At 42.3% G+C, this 20,696-nt stretch overlaps 1 protein-coding gene across 2 annotated transcripts in view; it reads left to right on the plus strand.

Moving 5' to 3' along the window:
* col4a5 (collagen, type IV, alpha 5 (Alport syndrome)) overlaps positions 1-20,696 on the plus strand; it is an 89,342-nt gene continuing 68,646 nt past the window's right edge. For both annotated transcript variants that reach the window (XM_020044242.3, XM_013132550.4), the window contains exon 1: positions 1-266. In XM_020044242.3, the coding sequence (XP_019899801.2) occupies positions 186-266 (81 nt within the window). In that variant the 5' untranslated portion in view covers positions 1-185. The remainder of the gene's footprint in view (positions 267-20,696) is intronic.

The raw sequence follows: 20,696 nt of genomic DNA on the forward strand, positions 1-20,696 counted from the left end.
AAAAAGTTAGGGGTTTGCAGAAAGGAACGGTCCCACGACTGGACGCAAAGGAGTTGGGGCAAGCCTACTCTGTTCTGAAAACGATTCTGTTTCATAGCCGTGAAAGCAGGAGAATATGACAATTCTCTCATGTGTTTTTTAGTAGAATTTATCAATGTTAAGTTGTGGCGGATTTTTTTCTGAAAATGAATAAAAACTTGAAAAGGCTCGCGGCAGGGTTGGTGCTCGTAACCCTGTGTATCGCAGTCCAAGAGGCAGAATCAGCGGTGAGTAGTCAGCCTACAATTACTTTACACACTCAAAGATGTGTTTCTGACGACATAGAACCTGATAACACAGTTAAAGCACTTCGCTTTACGTGCACCATAGTATCCTACTCCCAAACTCTCTCTCGTCTTGCTGGCGAACTTATAAATAGAATGGATATTTTTTCACAAGTGTTCCTTTTCTACTTTGGTTTAATAAGTCTAACGTTTTAACCTTCTGTTTCCAAATAGTGTTTTACCGTTTATTGCCTGAGTTATTATACTTATTTAATATTACGCAGATGTTACGTGCGTTATTATAGCCTACGTTATTATAGGCTTGCGCTATGTTGCATAGTTGCGAACACGGTCCATCGTAGGAAGGAAGCATTTGCCCAAGTTCGCTTTGTAGTTGTTCACAGTTCTGTATAATACTTGCCCGGCACCCGGGCCCGGCTTTAGGTCGTGCGCATCAAATCTTTTTTAGATGTCTGTTCTGCGCGGCTTGACTTTTCGAACCATGCCGACTTTTCGAACCATGGCTTTTCCTAATTCTGTTCAATTATTTACAAAGAAAACATCTAACAAAACAATGTAATGTCACAAGGCGCGTATTGAGATTATGAAGCCATGTAGCCTGTTTTTTTGACAACTTTTATGTGCCATTTTAATGGTTAATTGGCATAGCTGCACTTGAAGTTGAGAGATAGTATTTTACATTGCTTGTTGAAAAGTGAGAGTGAATATAATCCGCTGTCACTGCCAATTGAGCCGGCCGCATCAGTAAACATGGTGTCTAAACGTTAAACTAAATGTAAAGGTTTTGCCCCAAACATTACTGAGAAGCAATGAATGCATTTAGTATTTATTAAACAAACATGTTTTGCAAAAGTGAAAAATGAGGAGTAAATGTTTCTACAATTGATTAGTAATTAATCAGGGGTGAATCCAAACCCATTTTTGTGTAGTCACCAATCATTAATATTTATGCGTGTATTGTTAAGTTCTTACATAATTAACAGACATTATGCACTATTATTTCCCTGTTATTAGGCTATGCACTGACCTTTGTTTACTTTTTACTTTAGGCCTTTATGTGATTTATAATTGTACTTAACAGAGGCACACAGAGAATCAAAGTCTTGATGTCAAAATTCCTGTCTGGAGTTGGCCGTTTGTTATTGTCACACCGATTGGCCAGTGTAAGATGTTGTACTAGTTTACATTTTTGTTCCATTCAGCTGGTTCTCTCTCTCAGAGTCAGACACAACAAGCGCTGTACTCTTGCAGAGAATGAACCAGTCTTTTCAGGATGCCAAGATACCAAGGTGTGGCTTGCTATCAGAGCCGGAGGCAGAACGAAGGCAGCAACCTGTAAGGCTGTAGCACTGACTCGAGTAATAATAACCAGTGCAAAAAATGTGACATCACCTAATTACAGCAGGGTCTGTACCAAGGTTAGGTTGATCTAGGTCAAATCTGACCTGAAAGGGATTGCGTGATGTCCGGGGGCCCTTCCATTTCCCCAGGGTTTTTGTTGTCAGGGAGTTCCAAACAGAGGTGGATGGAATGATGGACTCTTTCCCGCCCTCCAATTGGTTAATAGGAGAGTTAAACTGTCCCCCTGGAATGTGGGTGTGTGTGTGTGTGTGTGTGTGGGGGGGGGGGGTGATGATGAAAGGGAAGACATGGAATGAGGAGATGCAAAAAGGGATATTCCTCTGTTTGCACACAAGGTCCAAGAGAGATTTGACTTCTGCAATGGGAGTGGGGGGGGGGTGAACCGCTTTGCTTTGGACTGAATGATGCATTTATGTTAACCTTGGTTAAGACTGGTAAAGTGGCCTGGGACTGGAAAAGGGAGGGACAGTTTTGGTCACCTTGTGCGATAAAGAGTTCCAGGAGTACAGTCTGTGATTGTTGTGTCTTTGGGTGAGTATGCAGAATCACGTGTCTCATGGAAGTGCATGAGAGAGACGTGGTGGAGAGAGAGACTCCTTATCTCCTCGCTATCAGAACTGAACAGGTCTCACAGCAACCAGCCCACTCTGCCCAAATAAAAACATTGTTCATCTTGTGTTCTCTCTTCTATGACCCACATTAACATGGTAGTCAATAAGCAGACACGCTTATCCATAGCGACTTCTGGGTAGATTAAGGCTAAATGCCTTGCTCAAGTGTTGAGAGGAGATGGTTTTGGTCAGCTTCAACCAACAGAGTTGCAACGGTCCCTTGTTTTTAGGGGATTCGATCTCTTTGTCTCTCTCAATCTTGCTTTTCAAAGTCATTCCCGCTGGCTTTTCTGTGTTCCTATTCCTGCTCATCCTTCTCAGATCCCATCTGGGAATCTGTCTCAGTGGGGCCCTCTGGTGGTTGCTTGTACTGCTTATCTGACCTGGAATGTATTCTCCGCATGGTGACTGAATCTGCTATGGAATTCTGGAAATTGGATTAGTACAGCTACACTCCACCCTCCCTCTTTTTCGCTCGTTCTCTTACTCTCTTGCATTCTGTCTCGCTCACTTGCTCCCTGTCTCTCTTTTAATGGCGGCAACATGACCTTTTCCTCTTAAATATGTTTTAACAATGCATATAACTTCTGTTGTAAGGCGTTGTAGTTAGTTATCATTTATTATATTCTCCAGTATTAACAGATTTCTTTACATGCTGCGGTTTTGTTCTTATATGTGTGTGTCGATGGCCATCTGTGGTTTTCTGTTGTAATGTACACCGTGTCAAACTCGAGCGCACTTCCATCCCTCCATTCCTTCAACAGGGTTGTGACAGGGTTGTGACAGGGTTGTGACAGGGTTGTGACAGGGTTGTGAATACAGAGGCGGAATTACACACAAACCTTTAAGGTGACCCGGGTCGCAGCATCACAGGTGGAGTTATGGTAGCAGGCTGGAGTGTGGAGATCCTCCCTCTCTCTCTCTCTCTCTCCTCCCTCTGCTCTCCCTCTCTCTCTCTCCTCCCTCTGTGCTCTCCCTCTCTCTCTCTCCTCCCTCTGTGCTCTCCCTCTCTCTCTCTCCTCCCTCTGTGCTCTCCCTCTCTCTCCTCCCTCTGTGCTCTCCCTCTCTCTCCTCCCTCTGCTCTCCCTCTCCCCTCTCTCTGCTCTCTGTCTGTCTCTCAGCTCTCCCTCTCCATTTTCTCTCCTCCCTCCCTCCCTCCCTCCCTCCCTGTCTGTCTGTCTCTCTCTCTCTCTCTCTCTCTCTCCCCTCCCTTTGCTCTCTCTGTCTTTTTTCTGTCTGTTACAGTTTCATCATGGTTACAATCTCCACGGGTGAGTGTGTTTAGCCATAACATCCCCCTAAGGGAGGCATGCACTCACCCCAAACAGTGTTCGTACGGCAGAGAGGTGAAACAAGTCTTATTTCTCAATCCCTCTCTCCCTTCCTGTCTTTTCTTCTCCCTCCTTCATTCCTTTCACCACCGCTCATTCTTTTCCAAACCATGTTCCTTCCCACTTTTGCATCTTTGTCTCACCTGCTTGGAGGTCGGGGGAAGGGAGTGGCTCCATACCATCCCTTTCACGAGCAGCCACACAGGGAAGCGACCTCGGAATGCACACACCTCCACGGCGCTCTCTTTCAAATGCCGTTTCAATGGATGGACAAAGAGCAGTTTAAAGAAAGATGGTGACAGGAACAATACAGATATAAAAAATCTTTGGCCTGGGAAGGGTTATAGTATATACTCATTTAGTGTAAGGAAGACAGGTGAGGGTAGGAGGTCGTGTGTAAGATGCTTCAGACTCCAACCACAGTGTGTCGGAGACTGATTGTGCCAGTTGCCCAATCAGGAAGCTCCACAGCAGGTCAAGCCTAATCATTTTTATGGCAACAAACTTGTTGTGAACATTATATATATATTTTACATAAGATTTTTCTTATGTTGATTTAGCTATTATAATACTTTTTAGTATATAACTTGTGTTCTTCCACATGACCAATAAAGTTTAGTGATTGGAAGTGCAACTCTTTTTACTGACTTTACAGATCTTTCAGTGATTCAGTCAAAAGCACAGTTCTTTAAACATATATTTCATTCATTTGAATCATTAACAACCAGAGCACCTTATTACCTGCTGCCAGGGTCGCTGCCAACGAGGGGAAAGGTGGAGGTGATTCACAGGGCCCGTGGCGTGGCCGGATTCCTGGCCGCCGCCCTGCTTACAGCCATTGGTCAATAAACTTAAACTAGAAGTCTCTCCTTGAGAATTGGGAATTGGGTGAGCTATTGCTGACATGTTTTAGGTACATTTATATAACTAGGCATACCATTTTTTGTATTTATTAATGCATTTAAACTACATTAGGTATATTTGCAGCTTTAACAGAATGAGATTGAAGTTTTTTTTTTGTTTAATGGCTGCGAGGTTGATGGCTACACGTAATTTAAAAATAAATTATTCAATAACTGCGTATCACTAATAGGGTCATTGACAAGTTTGAAAGGCCATTGACTAATTCTTAACTTAGGATCTGGATTCTTAATGGATGGTTCTTATGAGCTGTGGGTCATTTGTTTGGGATAGATGTCTGTGACGATGTATGGTGATGAAACAACTTGATCTGCCGTGTGTTTTGGATATTGGGGGTTATTTCAGAGAGCAGGGTTAACATACTGAGGTGAAACCTCAACTCTGGGTTGACTCACTCTGACCTGTCAAACGAGGAGTTGACGGTTTCTGAACAGGTGGTAACAATTAGTTCAGTCAACTCTGAGTTAAGTTAACCCTGAGTAAAGTACGTGCACGAGGAGATAAAAAGCCCTCATCAATGGAACGCAGAGAACGTGATGCATCATGGCAACATGAAAAAAGGTCTCGGACCCCGTACTTCCCCCAAGTGGAGTTAGATATATTAATGAATGCACTTGTAGAATATGAAAAGATATTCAAGAAAAAAGCAAAACAGTAGCAACAGCAAAATAACATGAGCTAGCAAGGCAGAAACTTGCTACCCGAGACAATGTGTGAGTATTAACTGAAAGAAAGTTACATCTCGAATGTTCCACTCATTCAACATTTATATAATGTGTTTGTGGGTGTAATAGCAAACATATAGCAATATAAATAACTATTTAAACTAGTAACAATTTTAAAGAGAGTAGGATGGGAAATATGAACAATATGGGTAGAGGTATTGAATATTATAAATATAATATGAGTGTAATATGCCTATGAATACAAAATAATATTCTAATGTACATTAAATGTACATTGAAAGACATCAGAGCATTTGGAATGTTCATGTGTGGTCAATATGATCATAGATCAGTGTTGCTGGTTGAGGAGTCTTATGGCCTGAGGGAAAAAACTGTGAGTCTGGAAGTGCATGCCCCGATGCTCCAGTAGTGTCTTCCAGACAGCAGCAGCGGTATGAACAGACCATAGCCTGGGTGGCTGCAGTCTTTGATGTTCAATGCTTTCTTAAGGCATTGTGTATAGTAGATGCCTTGCACGGAGGTGAGATGGCAGCCGATGACGCGTTCTGCACACTTCACCACAGGGACTTGCGATCCACAGCTGAGCAGCTGCTGTACCAGGCAGTAATGCAGCCTGAGAGGATGCTCTCAATGGTGCACCTGTAGAAGTTGGTGAGAGTTTACAGAAATGCCAGATTTCTTGAGATGCCCTCCCTCCAATGCCTCTCGGGGGCGGAGTCACTGGCTTGTTCTTGTCTGTCTGTTTCGCACATGGGCAATTGGGCTGTACTCTGCTGGCAATACTTGGCCCTCATTCAGGGGGGTTGCGGTTGGTGGGTGTCTCTTTGGCTGATGCTTGGCAATGTGGGTGGATTGATTTCCTGCTTGTTGGGGCCTGTCCGAGGCCTCCCCCAGGTAGGGCCACAGTGTCGCCGGACCCCCCATCTCAGTCCCAAGGTCTTACGCTGCTATACTATTGTGCTGGGGGAGTAGGGTCAGTTCTCCTTCTCCACTATAAATCCTTGTTGATTTGAGAAATGCATTTTCTGAATTTTCCTAGTCTCCTCCCGTTTTGAACTGGTCCTGGCCCACATCTGCAGAGTACCTGGCTTGGGGGACCCATTGCTTTCCCTGTCCAGAGTCCTCCTGGTTGTGTTGCACATCAAGACGATACCTGATGATTTCAGTTGACACTGTGCTGACACCTCCTCCCTCCCCTGTGTTGTCCCTGTCCTTGTCCATATGGTCATGCTTCTGACCTGGACTAAGTTTAGATAGACTCTAGACTCAGCCCACACACATTTATTAATTATTGCAATTGTAATCTTAATATGTTCATCTGGCACACCCAGAAGAGGACTGGTCACTCCTCTGGGCCTGGGTCCTCTCTAGGTTTCTTCCTAAATGTTGGCATTCTTAGGGAGTTTTTCCTTGCCACTGAAATTCAACACTACTGTTGTTTGATCCTTGGGCTTTAAGGCCAGGTGTTTTGTAAAAGCACTTTGTGACATCTGCTGATGTAAAAAGGGCTTTATAAATACATTTGATTGATTGATTGATTCTTGAGTAAGTATAGTTGCTTTTGGGCAGTTTTCACTGCCGAGTTCACTTGCCTGGACCAAGTGAAGTCATCTGTTTATGCAGGTGCAACCCAACAAGCACAAAACATACTTGGCAGCAACTAAAGATTAAATATATTTTTTTACTTCAAACATGAAACGTATAATATCAGTACAAGCAATTGTGATGTTGTTTAGTCTCCCCTACCTAATTAAACACTGTTCTGTCCTCCTTTGGTTGTATCTTATCTGAAATTAGACAGCCAGCCAAACTCCCATCACTGATGACACTAGAGTCAGGATTTAGCCTTCTAGCTCCAAGTTTATTGAAGACTCATAAAATGTAAAAATTATGAAGGAGTGAAACTGTAAAATAAACAATACCGAATGCAGTCAAAATACATCTGTCCTTAACATACAAATCAGAATTTGAATTATCATGGCAATAGTAATCATACCCAAATGTATTGTTTTTACGGCAAGTAAATACACCACCATCAAAATATGATGTTAAATGCTAAACAACAGCTTCAGATGGGCTGGTATCTACATAACACAGAATAATTATGCTTAACTAAAACAAGATCTACACACAATATTACTTTTTATTGTAAGATGAACTTAAGATGCATCTAAATACTCACAGGCAGTGCTACGCTAGGCACAAGAACAATGGATGGCTTTAGATATGAAGTGAGTATTTTACGTGAGGCAAAATTGTGACTAAAACTAACACTTCCTGGTTTGGTGTGTTGAAGTGCACGAAGAACCAAAATATTATCGGCCAGCAGAGGCCGCTAGGACAAAAAACAGTGGACTGCATTAAATGCAAGACAGAACAAACACCTTTCAGTGGCAAAAATTCACCATATATTTAAATAGTAAGTAAAAAAAGTAGAATTATCAAAAAAAGTAAAATTATTTGTTGGCCTATCTGCACATTAATGCTGTGAAAAGACTTCCTGTTCACATAATCTCCTTAATTTACTAAAAGAGCTGTGATAGGAGAGTATGAGTGCCATCTATGCAGCCAATCACCCCTGGAACCCCTAAAATATTACTGATTAGTGCTTAGATTGATACCTGCAAATCTGTGGAATTCTTGTGGGTCTGTGACTTGGGAACACTGCAAGTGTACCGAAAACGTTTCAGTGCCAGAGTCACATCTCTGACAGCCCGACAGAGACAGTTGCCTTGGACATATGCTCAGTGTCACTGATGTTATACAGAAAACTGCAACACATAGAATTTGTTCTGAAATAATGTCAATGATGTCAATGATGTGTAGGAACGATATGAGGGCTGAGAATATTGTTCAGATGAATATGCAGAAAAACGGTAATGCTCAAACAGATAATCATTAGGGAATGATAAAACATCCAGGGTCTGATAACTCTCTCCCGACTGAGATTTCTGCTGAGTATTTGTGTTTTAATATCAATTGGCTGTTCGAGAAAAGGACACTCCCTGTCTGACACATTCAGATGACAGGTTTCAGTTAAAGAGTAGGACAAACTCAGGGTTAGTTGAATAAAACCTGCTGGCCAGCAGGTTAGCTTCATGGAGTATGTTGCCATAGTAACTGATTCAAAGAAACGCTGAACTGGCTCTTTGAAACCGTAAACCCAGAGTTTCCATCAACTCTGAGTCAACTAACTCTTAAGTTTTCACTAAACCCGCTGACGCCATTAAACCGAGCTCATTTTGGGACTTGAGCATAAGTTGGATTGAAAGGAAGCATATTGAATTTTGCGCAGTAACCACTGTTGTCATAGTTACTCCCCATCCGAAGGAGGTGTGATTGGGAGGGAGTGGCTCATTCGCAGCCACACTGTTTGATATCAGGACAAGGATGACTCTCGTTACTATCTTTAATTTGTTCTCTTTGCCCCTCAGTCACTCACTTTCTCTCCGTCTCTCTCATGTCTCTCCTTGTAATGGATGGTCACGGCCTGTGCCATGTCGGTCATTATATTTCTATGTTCTGTGTATTTCTGTTCTGGTACATCTGTTCCCATGTTCTGTTTGGCGTCCCTTTGTTCATTGGTTTCACCTGTGTTTTCCACTCACCTGTGTCCTGTTCCCTCATTAGGCATTATATTTAGTTTGTTCTCCATGCTGTTCCGTGACACTCATATATTTTTCTCAGGAATATGGGAACCAGCATTACCCTAACAGAATCGAAACATTGAGGTTGCTGTTGGATGAACTGGGCATTTTCACCCTAAAGCTAGGCGAACAAGATATCAGTTATGACTTTGAGAGCAAACCTTCCAATTATAGGTAATTGACGAAGGTCGACAAGACTTGTGGAGCAGCACAACCATCCAGTAGACCAATACATACTTGTCTGTGATCACCTCACCCTGGAGAATTCACAAAGTAAAGTTGCCAAAACACTTTCACCTCTACGACAAACATGAACGTTTTCCTTTTTTAATACTATCATACACTCCAGTTCTACTACACTGTGTTGCCATCCTCATCCAGTCAATGTGACATTCTACTAAAATGGTGGGTAAACTATGAACTTCTCCGGGTGATTAGAGAGAAGTTGTTAGGTCGATTCTCCGGGTGTTAAGATGAAATATCCTTTTTAACTGTATCATTTGATTGTAAATCTATTAATAGGGAAGGCCTGGTGTCATTTCATATTGAAATACGTGATCTCTTTAATCACATTCATGTTCATCTCATATGAGCTGCACTGGAAATGTGTATTGTAAACTGCTAAAGTGGACTAGTGCAGATATACAGTAGATATAAAGTGAAAATAAAATTTTTTATATTGGCATTAGAACTATTGTTTTGTATTTCACTGAATAGATAACATACACTCCAAAGAATTAAGGCAGCACTTAAATCACACATCGGGTTTCGATGACAGTAATACACTCACCTAAAGGATTATTAGGAACACCTGTTAAATTTCTCATTAATGCAATTATCTAATCAACCAATCACATGGCAGTTGCTTCAATGCATTTAGGGGTGTGGTCCTGGTCAAGACAATGTCCTGAACTCCCAACTGAATGTCAGAATGGGAAAGAAAGGTGATTTAAGCAATTTTGAGCGTGGCATGGTTGTTGGTGCCAGACGGGCCGGTCTGAGTATTTCACAATCTGCTCAGTTACTGGGATTTTCACGCACAACCATTTCTAGGGTTTACAAAGAATGGTGTGAAAAGGGAAAAACATCCAGTATGCGGCAGTCCTGTGGGCGACAATGCCTTGTTGATGCTAGAGGTCAGAGGAGAATGGGCCGACTGATTCAAGCTGATAGAAGAGCAACTTTGACTGAAATAACCACTCATTACAACCGAGGTATGCAGCAAAGCATTTGTGAAGCCACAACACGCACAACCTTGAGGCGGATGGGCTACAACAGCAGAAGACCCCACCGGGTACCACTCATCTCCACTACAAATAGGAAAAAGAGGCTACAATTTGCACAAGCTCACCAAAATTGGACAGTTGAAGACTGGGAGAATGTTGCCTGGACTGATGAGTCTTGATTTCTGTTGAGACATTCAGATGGTAGAGTCAGAATTTGGCGTAAACAGAATGAGAACATGGATCCATCATGCCTTGTTACCACTGTGTAGGCTGGTGGTGGTGGTGTAATGGTGTGGGGGATGTTTTCTTGGCACACTTTAGGCCCCTTAGTGCCAATTGGGCATCGTTTAAATGCCACAGCCTACCTGAGCATTGTTTCTGACTATGTCCATCACTTTATGACCACCATGTACCCATCCTCTGATGGCTACTTCCAGCAGGATAATGCACCATGTCACAAAGCTCGAATCATTTCAAATTGGTGACAATGAGTTCACTGTACTGAAATGGCACCCACAGTCACCAGATCTCAACCCAATAGAGCATCTTTGGGATGTGGTGCAACGGGAGCTTCGTGCCCTGGATGTGCATCCCACAAATCTCCATCAACTGCAAGATGCTATCCTATCAATATGGGCCAACATTTCTAAAGAATGCTTTCAGCACCTTGTTGAATCAATGCCACGTAGAATTAAGGCAGTTCTGAAGGCGAAAGGGGGTCAAACACAGTATTAGTATGGTGTTCCTAATAATCCTTTAGGTGAGTGTATATTAAAGATCAAAGTCTTCACTGTACAATGTGTAATTTGTTGAGAACATTACGACGTAACAACGGTCAAAGGAAACCAAAATCACCAACCTATAGAGTGCTGGATTCAAATTCACACCGAAAATCAAAGTAAACAATCAACATCACAGCTAGTTCCGACTTACCTGTGAATTTCATGTGAATTTCATCATGGCAACTCATAATGTGACTCTATAGTGTGTATGGCCCCTGGATGCCTGTAATGCACTCCCGACAACATCTGGGCATGCTCCTGATGAGATGGAGGATGGGTGTCCTGGGGGATCTCCTCCCAGTACCAATGAGCTCCTGGACAGTCTGTTTGGCGGTGTCGGATGCACTGATACATAACATCCCAAAGGTTCTCAGTTGGATTCAGGTCTGGGGAACGTGAGGGCCAGTCAATGGCACCAATGCCTTTGTCATCCAGGAACTGCCTGCACACTCTGGCCAGAAGGCCTCTTTGTCTTGCACCAGCTGGAACCCAGGGCCCACTGCATCAGCATAAGGTCTGACGATGGGTCTGAGGATTTCATCCCGATATCTAACTGCAGTCAGGGTACCGTTGGCTAGTACATGGAGGTCTGTGCAACCCTCCAAGGTTATGCCTCCTCAGACCATCACTGACCCACTGCCAAACTGGTCATGCTGGATGATTTTGCAGGCAGCCTAACATTCACCACAGTGTCTCCAGACTCGTTCACGTCTGTCACATGTGCACAGTGTGAACTTGCACTCATCTCTGAGGACCTCAAATAATGCAAGAAAACAAATTTATATTCATTTTTCAACAATAAAATACTAATGTTTTAACTTAGGAAGAGTTCAGAAATCAATATTTGGTGGAATAACCCTGATTTTTAATCATAGCTTTCATGCGTCTTGACATACTCTCCACCAGTCTGTCACGTTGCTGTTGGGTGACTTTATGCCGCTCCTGGCACAAAAATTCAAGTAGCTCTGCTTTGTTTGATGGTTTGTGACCATCCATCTTCCTTTTGTTCAAATTCCAGAGGTTTTCAATGGGGTTCAGGTCTGGAGATTGGGCTGGCCATGACGTCTTGATCTGGTGGTCTTCCATCCACACCTTGATTGACCTGGCTGTGTGGCATGGAACATTGTCCTGCTGGGAAAAACAATTCTCAGAGTTGGGGAACAGAGCAGAAGGAAGCAGGTGTTCTTCCAGGATAACCTTGTACTTGGCTTGATTTATGTGTCCTTCACAAAGAAAATTCTGCCAGATTCTAGCCTTGCTGAAGCATCCCCAGATCATCACCGATTCTCCACCAAATTTCACAGTGGGTGTGAGACACTGTGGCTTGTAGGCTTTCCAGGTCTCCCGCTAAACCATTAGATGACCAGGTGTTGGGCAAAGCTGAAAATCTGACTCGTCAGAGAAGATGAACTTACTCCATTCCTCTACGGTCCAATCCTTATGGTCTTTTGTAAACTTCAGCCTGGCTCTTCTTTCATTCTCTCTAATGAAGGGCTTTTTTCTATATTTGCACAACTTCAGCCCTGCCCCTTTCCGTGCACTTCACCACAGCTGCTGTTTGCCATTATTTTTGTAGGGTGACTTGATGTCATCCCACAACTGTTGAGTGACATTCGAATGAGATGACGTTCATCTCGGTCAGTGGACAGTCGTTTTCGCCAACTGCCAGTCTGGAGCTTTGTTGTCCCCAATGTCTTTTGCTTGACCTTGTTCTGATGAATCACCGTCTTTGAAATTTTCAGGATGGAAGCAACCTGACGCTCACTGTATTCCTCTGCCAGTAAAGCCAGAATTGAACCATTCTTTTCCTCACTCAAAGCTTTTCTTTTCAACTCTTTTGTCATGCTGAATTTTTTAATGTTTTATTCAAATTACCTTTGAGGTATGACTTGTGCTGTTTTTGACATCCAGCTGGTCCTATTGCAAGAGGATAGTGATGACCACCGCAGTGGTTTTTATACTTTTCCTCATTAAATTATTTTTGGTTCAGGTAATCACCTAATCAGTACCTCATTAAGTAAAATTTGGTGTGCCTGTGTTGGGATTTAACAGACACTGGAATGGAATGGCTGCCATACAAGTAGAATTGCTTATTTAAGAAAAACTAGGAGTGGTCTCTTAATTTTTTCCAGAGCTGTATATACAAGTGGAATGTATAGGAGTGCTATTAATGCAAGTGCATTACATATGGCAATTCTAAAATGCAGGGATAGCAGTCTGTTTCTGACAGTTTGGTCAGAAACATGTACACCAGTAGCCCATTGGAGGTCATTTTGTAGGGCTCTTGCAATAGGGCTCTTGCAATGCTCCTGTTGCACAAAGGAGAAGATACCGGTCCTGCTGCTGGGTTGATGCCCTTCTACAGCCCTGTCCAGCTCTCCTTGTCATTTTTTTGAGCAGTGTTTTATTAGCAACTACTAACGGCTCAGAGCATTTAAAGTCTTTTAGCTATCTAGACTACAATTAGGAGAATTAATAGTGGCCTAGAAATCTTTTAGGATTATGTATTATGCAGTTAGGTCCGGGAATAATTGGACACTGACACTAGTTTTGTTATTTTGGCTGTTTACTAAAATATATTCAAGTTACAGTTAAATAATGAACATGGGCTTAAAGTGCAGTTTCAGTGCAGGCTATTCCTTCATTATGTCTTCATCAATTAAGCAGGTAAAAGGTCTGGAGTTGATTCCAGGTGTGGCATTCGCATTTGGAAGCAGTTGCTGTGAACCCACAACATGAGGTCAAAGGAGCTCTCAATGCAAGTGAAACGGGTCATCCTTAAGCTGGAAAAAAAACATAAATCAGAGAGATAGCAGGAACATTAGGAGTGGCCAAATCAACAGTTTGGTACATTCTGAGAAAAAAGAACGCACTGGTGAGCTCTACAACACAAAAAGGCCTGGACATCCATGGAAGACAGCAGTGGTGAATGATCTTAGGATCCTTTCCATGTTAAAGAATAACCACTTTCACAACATCCAGCCAAGTGAAGAACACTCTCCAGGAGGTAGGCATATCATTATCCAAGTCTACCATAAAGAGAAGACTTCACAAGAGCAAATACAGAGGGTTCACCACAAGGTGCAAACCATTCATAAGCCTCAAGAATAGAAAGGCCAGATTAGACATTGTCAAAAAACATCTATAAAACTAAAAACGCCAGCCCAGTTCTGGATCAGCATTCTTTGGACAGAGGAAACTAAGATCAAACTGTACCAGAATGATGGGAAGAAAAATGATGTAGAAGGCTTGGAACGGCTCATTATCCGATACATACCACATCATCTGTAAAACATGGTGGAGGCAGTGTGATGGCTTGTCCATACATGGCTTCCAATGGCACTGGGTCACTAGTGTTTATTGATGATGTGACAGAAGCAACTGGATGAATTCTGAAGTGTATAGGGATATATTGTCTGTTCAGATTCAGCAAAACTGATTGGATGGCGCTTCACTTTACAGATGGACAATGACCCAAAACATACTGTTAAAGCAACCCAGGATTTTTTTTAAGGCCAAGTAGTGGAATAATCTTTAATGGCCAAGTCAATCACCTGAACTCAACCCGAGCGAGCATGCATTCCACTTGCTGAAGACAAAACTTAAGGCAGAAAGACCCACGAACAAACAACAATTGAAGACATCTGCAGTAAAGGCCTGGCAAAGCATCAGAAAGGATTTCACCGGTATTTGGTGACATTCATGCGTTCCAGACTACAAGTAGTCAGTGCCTGCAAAGGATTGTTGACAAAGTATTAAAAATGAACATTTTATTTATTATGTTTTTTTTAATCTACTCTATTAAAAAATGAACATTTTATTTATTATAGTTTTTTTAATCTACTCTATTAAATAGTTAAATGGGACAGCTGCATTTCAGTTTTGGGCAAGAAGCCAAAAACCTGCCTACTGCGACCAATCAATTTTTACCTGCAACATTGTTTTAAAAGTAGACTATTTTATCTGCGGACATGGCAACACTGGTTTGGGCTATGTAGTTTGATTAACGTCAGTTTGTTGTGTGCACGCAGTTGGATTTTGCTGTTGGATACTGCTTACAAGGCAACTGCAAGTGTGCGCAGTCGAACAGGACCAGCAAAATGTACCCATGATTCCAAACTTTCGCAAAGAGGCTGTCAAGATTAATAATTAGGTAAATTATATTAGCATTCTTAGCATTGAACAAGGCTGGGAACACGACAAAAATGTGGGAAAACAAAATGAAAATGTGGGTAAATGCGTAAAAGGCATTCACATACATTTTCCCTGCACTACATCCATCAACTTTCTCATTATTTCAATTCAAGTAAAATTGGGTCAAACTGTGGTGATTCTTAAGTTTGGTAGCGGCCACTGAATGCATAACAGGAGGTCTAGCGGCCTTCGTTGATTTCAAGAGAATTGTTTTCTCAATGACTGATGCTGATGGCTGTAGTGTAGCGGTAATGGAGCCATTAATCTGTTTGAACCCAGGTCATTGGTGTGTCTTCTGACCTGCATTTAAATACCCTTTTGTTTAGGATTAAGAGCTGTCCTTTTCTGGATTAAAATAAGGCCAGAGACTAGTTTAAGTGAATAAAAAAAATAATAATAATTGTACCACCCACAACATGTGTGCTCATACACACAAGAACACAATAACATGAGCTCCATGGTATCTCTGGGCTCTGGTCAATGCCTTTCCCAAATCAAAGTCGTAGTCTTTCTCCTTTGAGCTTAAAAAGAATGGCTGGTTTATCTTAAAACGTCATGAGAAGATTGATAGCCATTTTACATCATTGTCTGAAAAGAAAAAAAAAAACAATATTATTTCAGTTAGGCAACATTTGTACTGTCAGTGTAGATTTGACTGGTACCTTTTGGGGGTTGGCTGTAAATCAAAAAAATCTAATATGGACACATTATCTTCTGTTTACTCAATGTGTCAGAAAACATGTTTGAAAGCTTTAGTTGGCTCCCTTGTCAGCAAAGAAGGAAGATACCGCTGCCAAACACACACCAGCTGGGTGCCAGCCTTACCTGGCTTGACTATCTCCCACAGACACAGTGGAATGTAGCAGCTTGTGCAATCAAGGTCTGGAAAAGTGAAGGGACAGAGAGACAGACAGACAGAGAGAGAGAGAGAGAAACAGAAATTGGCTGGGGCAATGCAGTCAGTTCCAACCAAATTAGGAGGAAAACAAATAAATCTATTTGACAATACAGAAGGAATCAACAAAAAAATGTGAATGCTACCTTGTCCTAAACAGAGAGTAAACAGAATACCTGATTACTATATCAGAACCCAAATAAAAATAAAAAATGTGACTATGTACGAAAGTCAGCATGGCCATGCTATTGAGAGAGGCCGCCACAGGCAGACCTGGCTTGAGAGGACCGACTATGTCTGTGTTTCTCAACGGGGGCAGTACCACCGCCCAGGAGGGGTTCAGAGGAGAACGGGGGCCGCTGAAAGCAACATTTTGGAAAGAGGGGCCGTTGAGGTGCCCTTGGGGGTCATTTGAAAGCAACTTAGCGTCCAGCATCCAGACGCACATTAAAACACTATTCAGTACAAGTGGCTTTGTTGACATGACTGCAATACAATCAGGCACAGGGCTCTCACTAACTTTCAAAGGTTTTTAACTTATTTCCATTTAAAGTTAATCCTTCTGCTTTTACCCCTTGATTAGTGGCAGCTTGTTTTCCGTTGGAACAGTTAATGAGAATGATTGTTTGGCATTTCTGATTGGCTGTTGTTTAATTAAGATTTGAACATTAAATTGCTAGCTGTTTCTGAATGGCTGCTGTTTTGTTTCCCTGGGAAATTAGGATAGCGGAGGCAGATAGCGGAGGCAGATAGCGGAGGCAGATAGCGGAGGCAGAAAGAGAGTGAGACCACATGTTCCACCTTCGCTCATGTGGACAGAGGACTTTTATTGCTTTGTATTCCTTCTTCTGGATGTGTGTGGTGGTGGTGGTGGGGGGGTGACCTTGATCTGAATGTCTGCCCCTCCCTCCCTTCCTACCTCCGCTATCTGTAATCTCACATGGGAGACACTGTGACCGCAGACCTGTCTGGGACAGTCCCAAGTGGTATCACTAGGAAGAGCCCTTCTTTTGATTAGAGCGCAACTCACCCTACCCTACAGTACATAGCAAATGCTGTGGAGTTTGTGACTCTGCCTGATACAGACCAGTATAAGACAGAGATACACTGGCTAAATCCTTGATATACACACAGGTGTGTAAATAAACACATACAAGTGTATTTTATAATCGTTTCAATAAAATATATCATAATAAAGTTTGCGCCATTTGTTAAATGGTGAATTCTTATCGCAAGCTCTTCACATGCGCACACACACACACACACACACCTGAATGCACACGCACACACAGACACACATTTCTGGACAGTTTTGCACTAGAGGAGCTAAGTTATTCAAGTCCTGTATGATGTTTGATTAGTCTGACCACGTTTTTGTCAGCACACACCAAAAGTTCTGTCAGTTGTTTTCACGGGTGCAGGTATTGTGACGTAGCCAGCCAGACGTAAACAAGAACAGCAGCCAGACAAACAGAGGTGAGTGTGCTGTGCTATCACTGAGCCCAACACAGATTGCATACGAAGACAGTGTCTAGTGTCACCTCCCCACCTCGCCACTGGTTTACATGGTCATAGAAAGTCGACAGTCTGAAATGTAATAATATACACGGCTCAAAATAAATGAAGGGAACACTTAAATCACAGATCGGGTCTCAATTAACTAAATACATTAAAGATCAAAATCTTGACTGTACATTGTGTAATTCGTTGAGAATAAAATGACGTAACAATGGTCAATGGAAACCAAAATCACCAAACAATTGAGGGCTGGTTTCAAACTCACACCGAAAATCAAAGGAAACAATTGAAATCACAGGCTGTTCCAACTTATGTGAATTTAATCATGGCAACTGAGAATGTGACTCAGTAGTGTGTACGGCCTCCATGTGCCTGTATGCATTCCAGACAACGTCTGGGCATGCTCCTGATGAGACGGAGGATGGTGTCCTGGGTGATCTCCTCCCAGACCTGGATCAGGGCATCAGTGAGCTCCTGGACAGTCTGTGACGCTACTTGGCTGCGTCAGATGCACTGATACATAACGTCCCAGAGGTTCTCATTTGGATTCAGGCCTGGGGAACGTCAGGGCCAGTCAATGGCATCAATGCCTTCATCATCCAGGAACTGCCTAAACACTCTGGCCACATGAGGCCAGGGCCCACTGGGTCTGAGGATTTCATCCCGGTACCTAACAGCAGTCAGGGTACCGTTGGCACGTGGAGGTCTGTACGACTCCAAGGATATGCCTCCCCAGACCATCACTGACCCACCTCCAAAGCGGTCATGCTGGATGATGTTGCAGGCATAATGTTCACGCCAATGGAGCTGCACGGTTCAGGGCTGCGAGCACAGGTCCTACTACAGGACCTCCGGCCCTCATGACGTACGGTCACTTTCATTGAAGTAGCACCCAAACAGGTGACACTGATTCACAACCGCTTATGCTTCCTAACTGGACAGATTGATATCCCCCAAGTTTAAGTGACTGGGGATATACTGTGATGGTTATGTGTTCCCTACATTCTTTGAGAAGTGTATATACATTTTAAATGTAAGGAGAAATAAACTCTACACCCATAAAGGATTCCTAAGCATAATTGCAATTCAGTTGTTAAAATAGTACAAATAGTAAGAAAAAACTAATTATGATTTGAATATTGTTAATTCTATCAATGTTGTTTATTGTAAATGTTTTACTGTGTTGTCGCTCCACTGGCTTCGCTATTCTAATGGCAATGCATCACAAATCTAGCTGCATGTTTGTTTTCATGTGTGTCTCTAATGTGTTACAATGTGTTGTATACATTTGACAGGTTAGTAAGTGCAGCTCTGCTTCCACCTATTTTGTGGGTACCTGATACACTATCTTAATTTCTTCATGTTGGGTCAATAACAGTAGTCAGATATTCTGCCACTGTGTCCTCTTGGTTCAGGACAAGGTAGCATTCTAATTTGTTGTTTTCTGTTGACTCTTTCCAGTGTGGTTGAGTCTAACAGTGTTACTCTCCTCAGGCTCAGTAAAGTCTCTTTGGATTTTTGAGCAGAGACCAAAAACCAGCCTGCTTTGAAGGCTTTTTCTTTAACTTTTTTCTGTATATTTGACAGCACTTTTCTGGCTGTTTGGAAAATCTGAGGGTGAAGTCCTAATTTGGTTTTCCATGTGCATTACTTGGGGTTTTGCATGTTTTGTCCCTCCCTCCATCCCTCTCTCTATCCCTCCATCTGTTTCTACAATCACAGTCAGGAAACAGGCTTTCCCCGATGTGCTCATGGGAAAGTAAAAGGTGGGCTGATGTTGGCTCTTTCAAAAAAGTGTGTGGACAGAAAGGCATGGGTAGGAAATGTGTCATCTCATCACCAACATTAGCCAGATTAAGTTAATCTGTGACCAACCGCTGGCGTTACGCTGGAGTTCCTGCTGATTGTCAAGTCAGATGTTTTTATGCAGTTATGCGATTAAGAAACAGTATGGCAGAAATACTTACTAAGACCGAGATGTGGTGTGTGTGTGTGTTTTTAGGGTTCACTGTGGATACCTGTGCGTTGTAAATATGGTGCATCTGTTTGTGTCTTTATGTGGGCGAGTACATGTGTTAGTGTTTGTGTGTGTACTGTGTATGTGTCTGTATGTATGTTTGTATGTATGTATATCTGTAGGTTTCTGTTAGGTCTTTGAGGTGTTTCTCGATGTAGCTTAATTGCCAGACCGCTTAAGTGGAGCTGGCCAAAAAGAGCAAATATCTCTGACCCAGTACCCCATGTTACATAGAGAAGCAGACTGCCACCCAGTAGACTGGGTATCGGATCAGTCTCAGTTCGCATACTAAGAACCGCATACTGCAAGTATGCAGGTGATGGTGAAGTACGTACTGTTTAGTATATAGTAAGCCTGTATGCAGGTATTGGAATATAGTACCGCGCCATTATATTGTGTCTCAACACTAGATCATTTTGTCACGCATTAAAATCTTGCCAAGTTTGAATATTTTGCAGGAGCACCATTAAGCAATGTGTTAAATTGACTTACGTTTTATGTATTCATATTTTTTATGAAAGGTTTACTTCCCCCCAGTGGCCCATTGAATAGCTTACATATAAGCCAGTAGTGCTACTATCGTATTACCTTGGAATGGTCATAAGAGTTGGGCCCATTCTAGCGAAACTGAAGACGAACTTTACATTGCCAAAGCTGACCTTGCTTGATTAAAGGTAGCTGCTACAGCTAGCTAGATACCGTTGACATCTGCACCTAATGGATTGCACCTAAAATTGCAAATCATGTTAACCTAGCTAGCGCGCTACATTTCATGGCACAACAACGTTCATCTTTCTTTCATACTTGAATGACATTCATGGCATAACTATCAATATAGGTGACAATAAATGAGATCTTTGTCAAGTAAAAAGACGACAGAATCATTGCAAACACGTCCTCTTATAATGTTCAAGGGGCTGTGGTCTATATTACCCCCAAAAAGCATGCACAGATGCATACTTTAAAAATCCACCAGAAATAGTAGACCATCCAGGCACTTTGGACATACTATTCTCAACTTACTATGGTTTGGGACATATTAACCTTCATCAGACATACAATACTGTATGGATAGTATTCAATTTGAGATTGAGCCATGCTGATATCACACACATCATCTACAGGAACCAATTTGACAACTTCCCACTTCAATCATGGTTTTGGCCCATAAATAGCTTTCACCTCCCTGGCTCACTGCTACACATGGGCCAGCAGAACTAGG

The sequence above is a fragment of the Esox lucius genome, chromosome 24 (assembly GCF_011004845.1).
Source record: "Esox lucius isolate fEsoLuc1 chromosome 24, fEsoLuc1.pri, whole genome shotgun sequence".
NCBI lineage: Eukaryota > Metazoa > Chordata > Actinopteri > Esociformes > Esocidae > Esox > Esox lucius.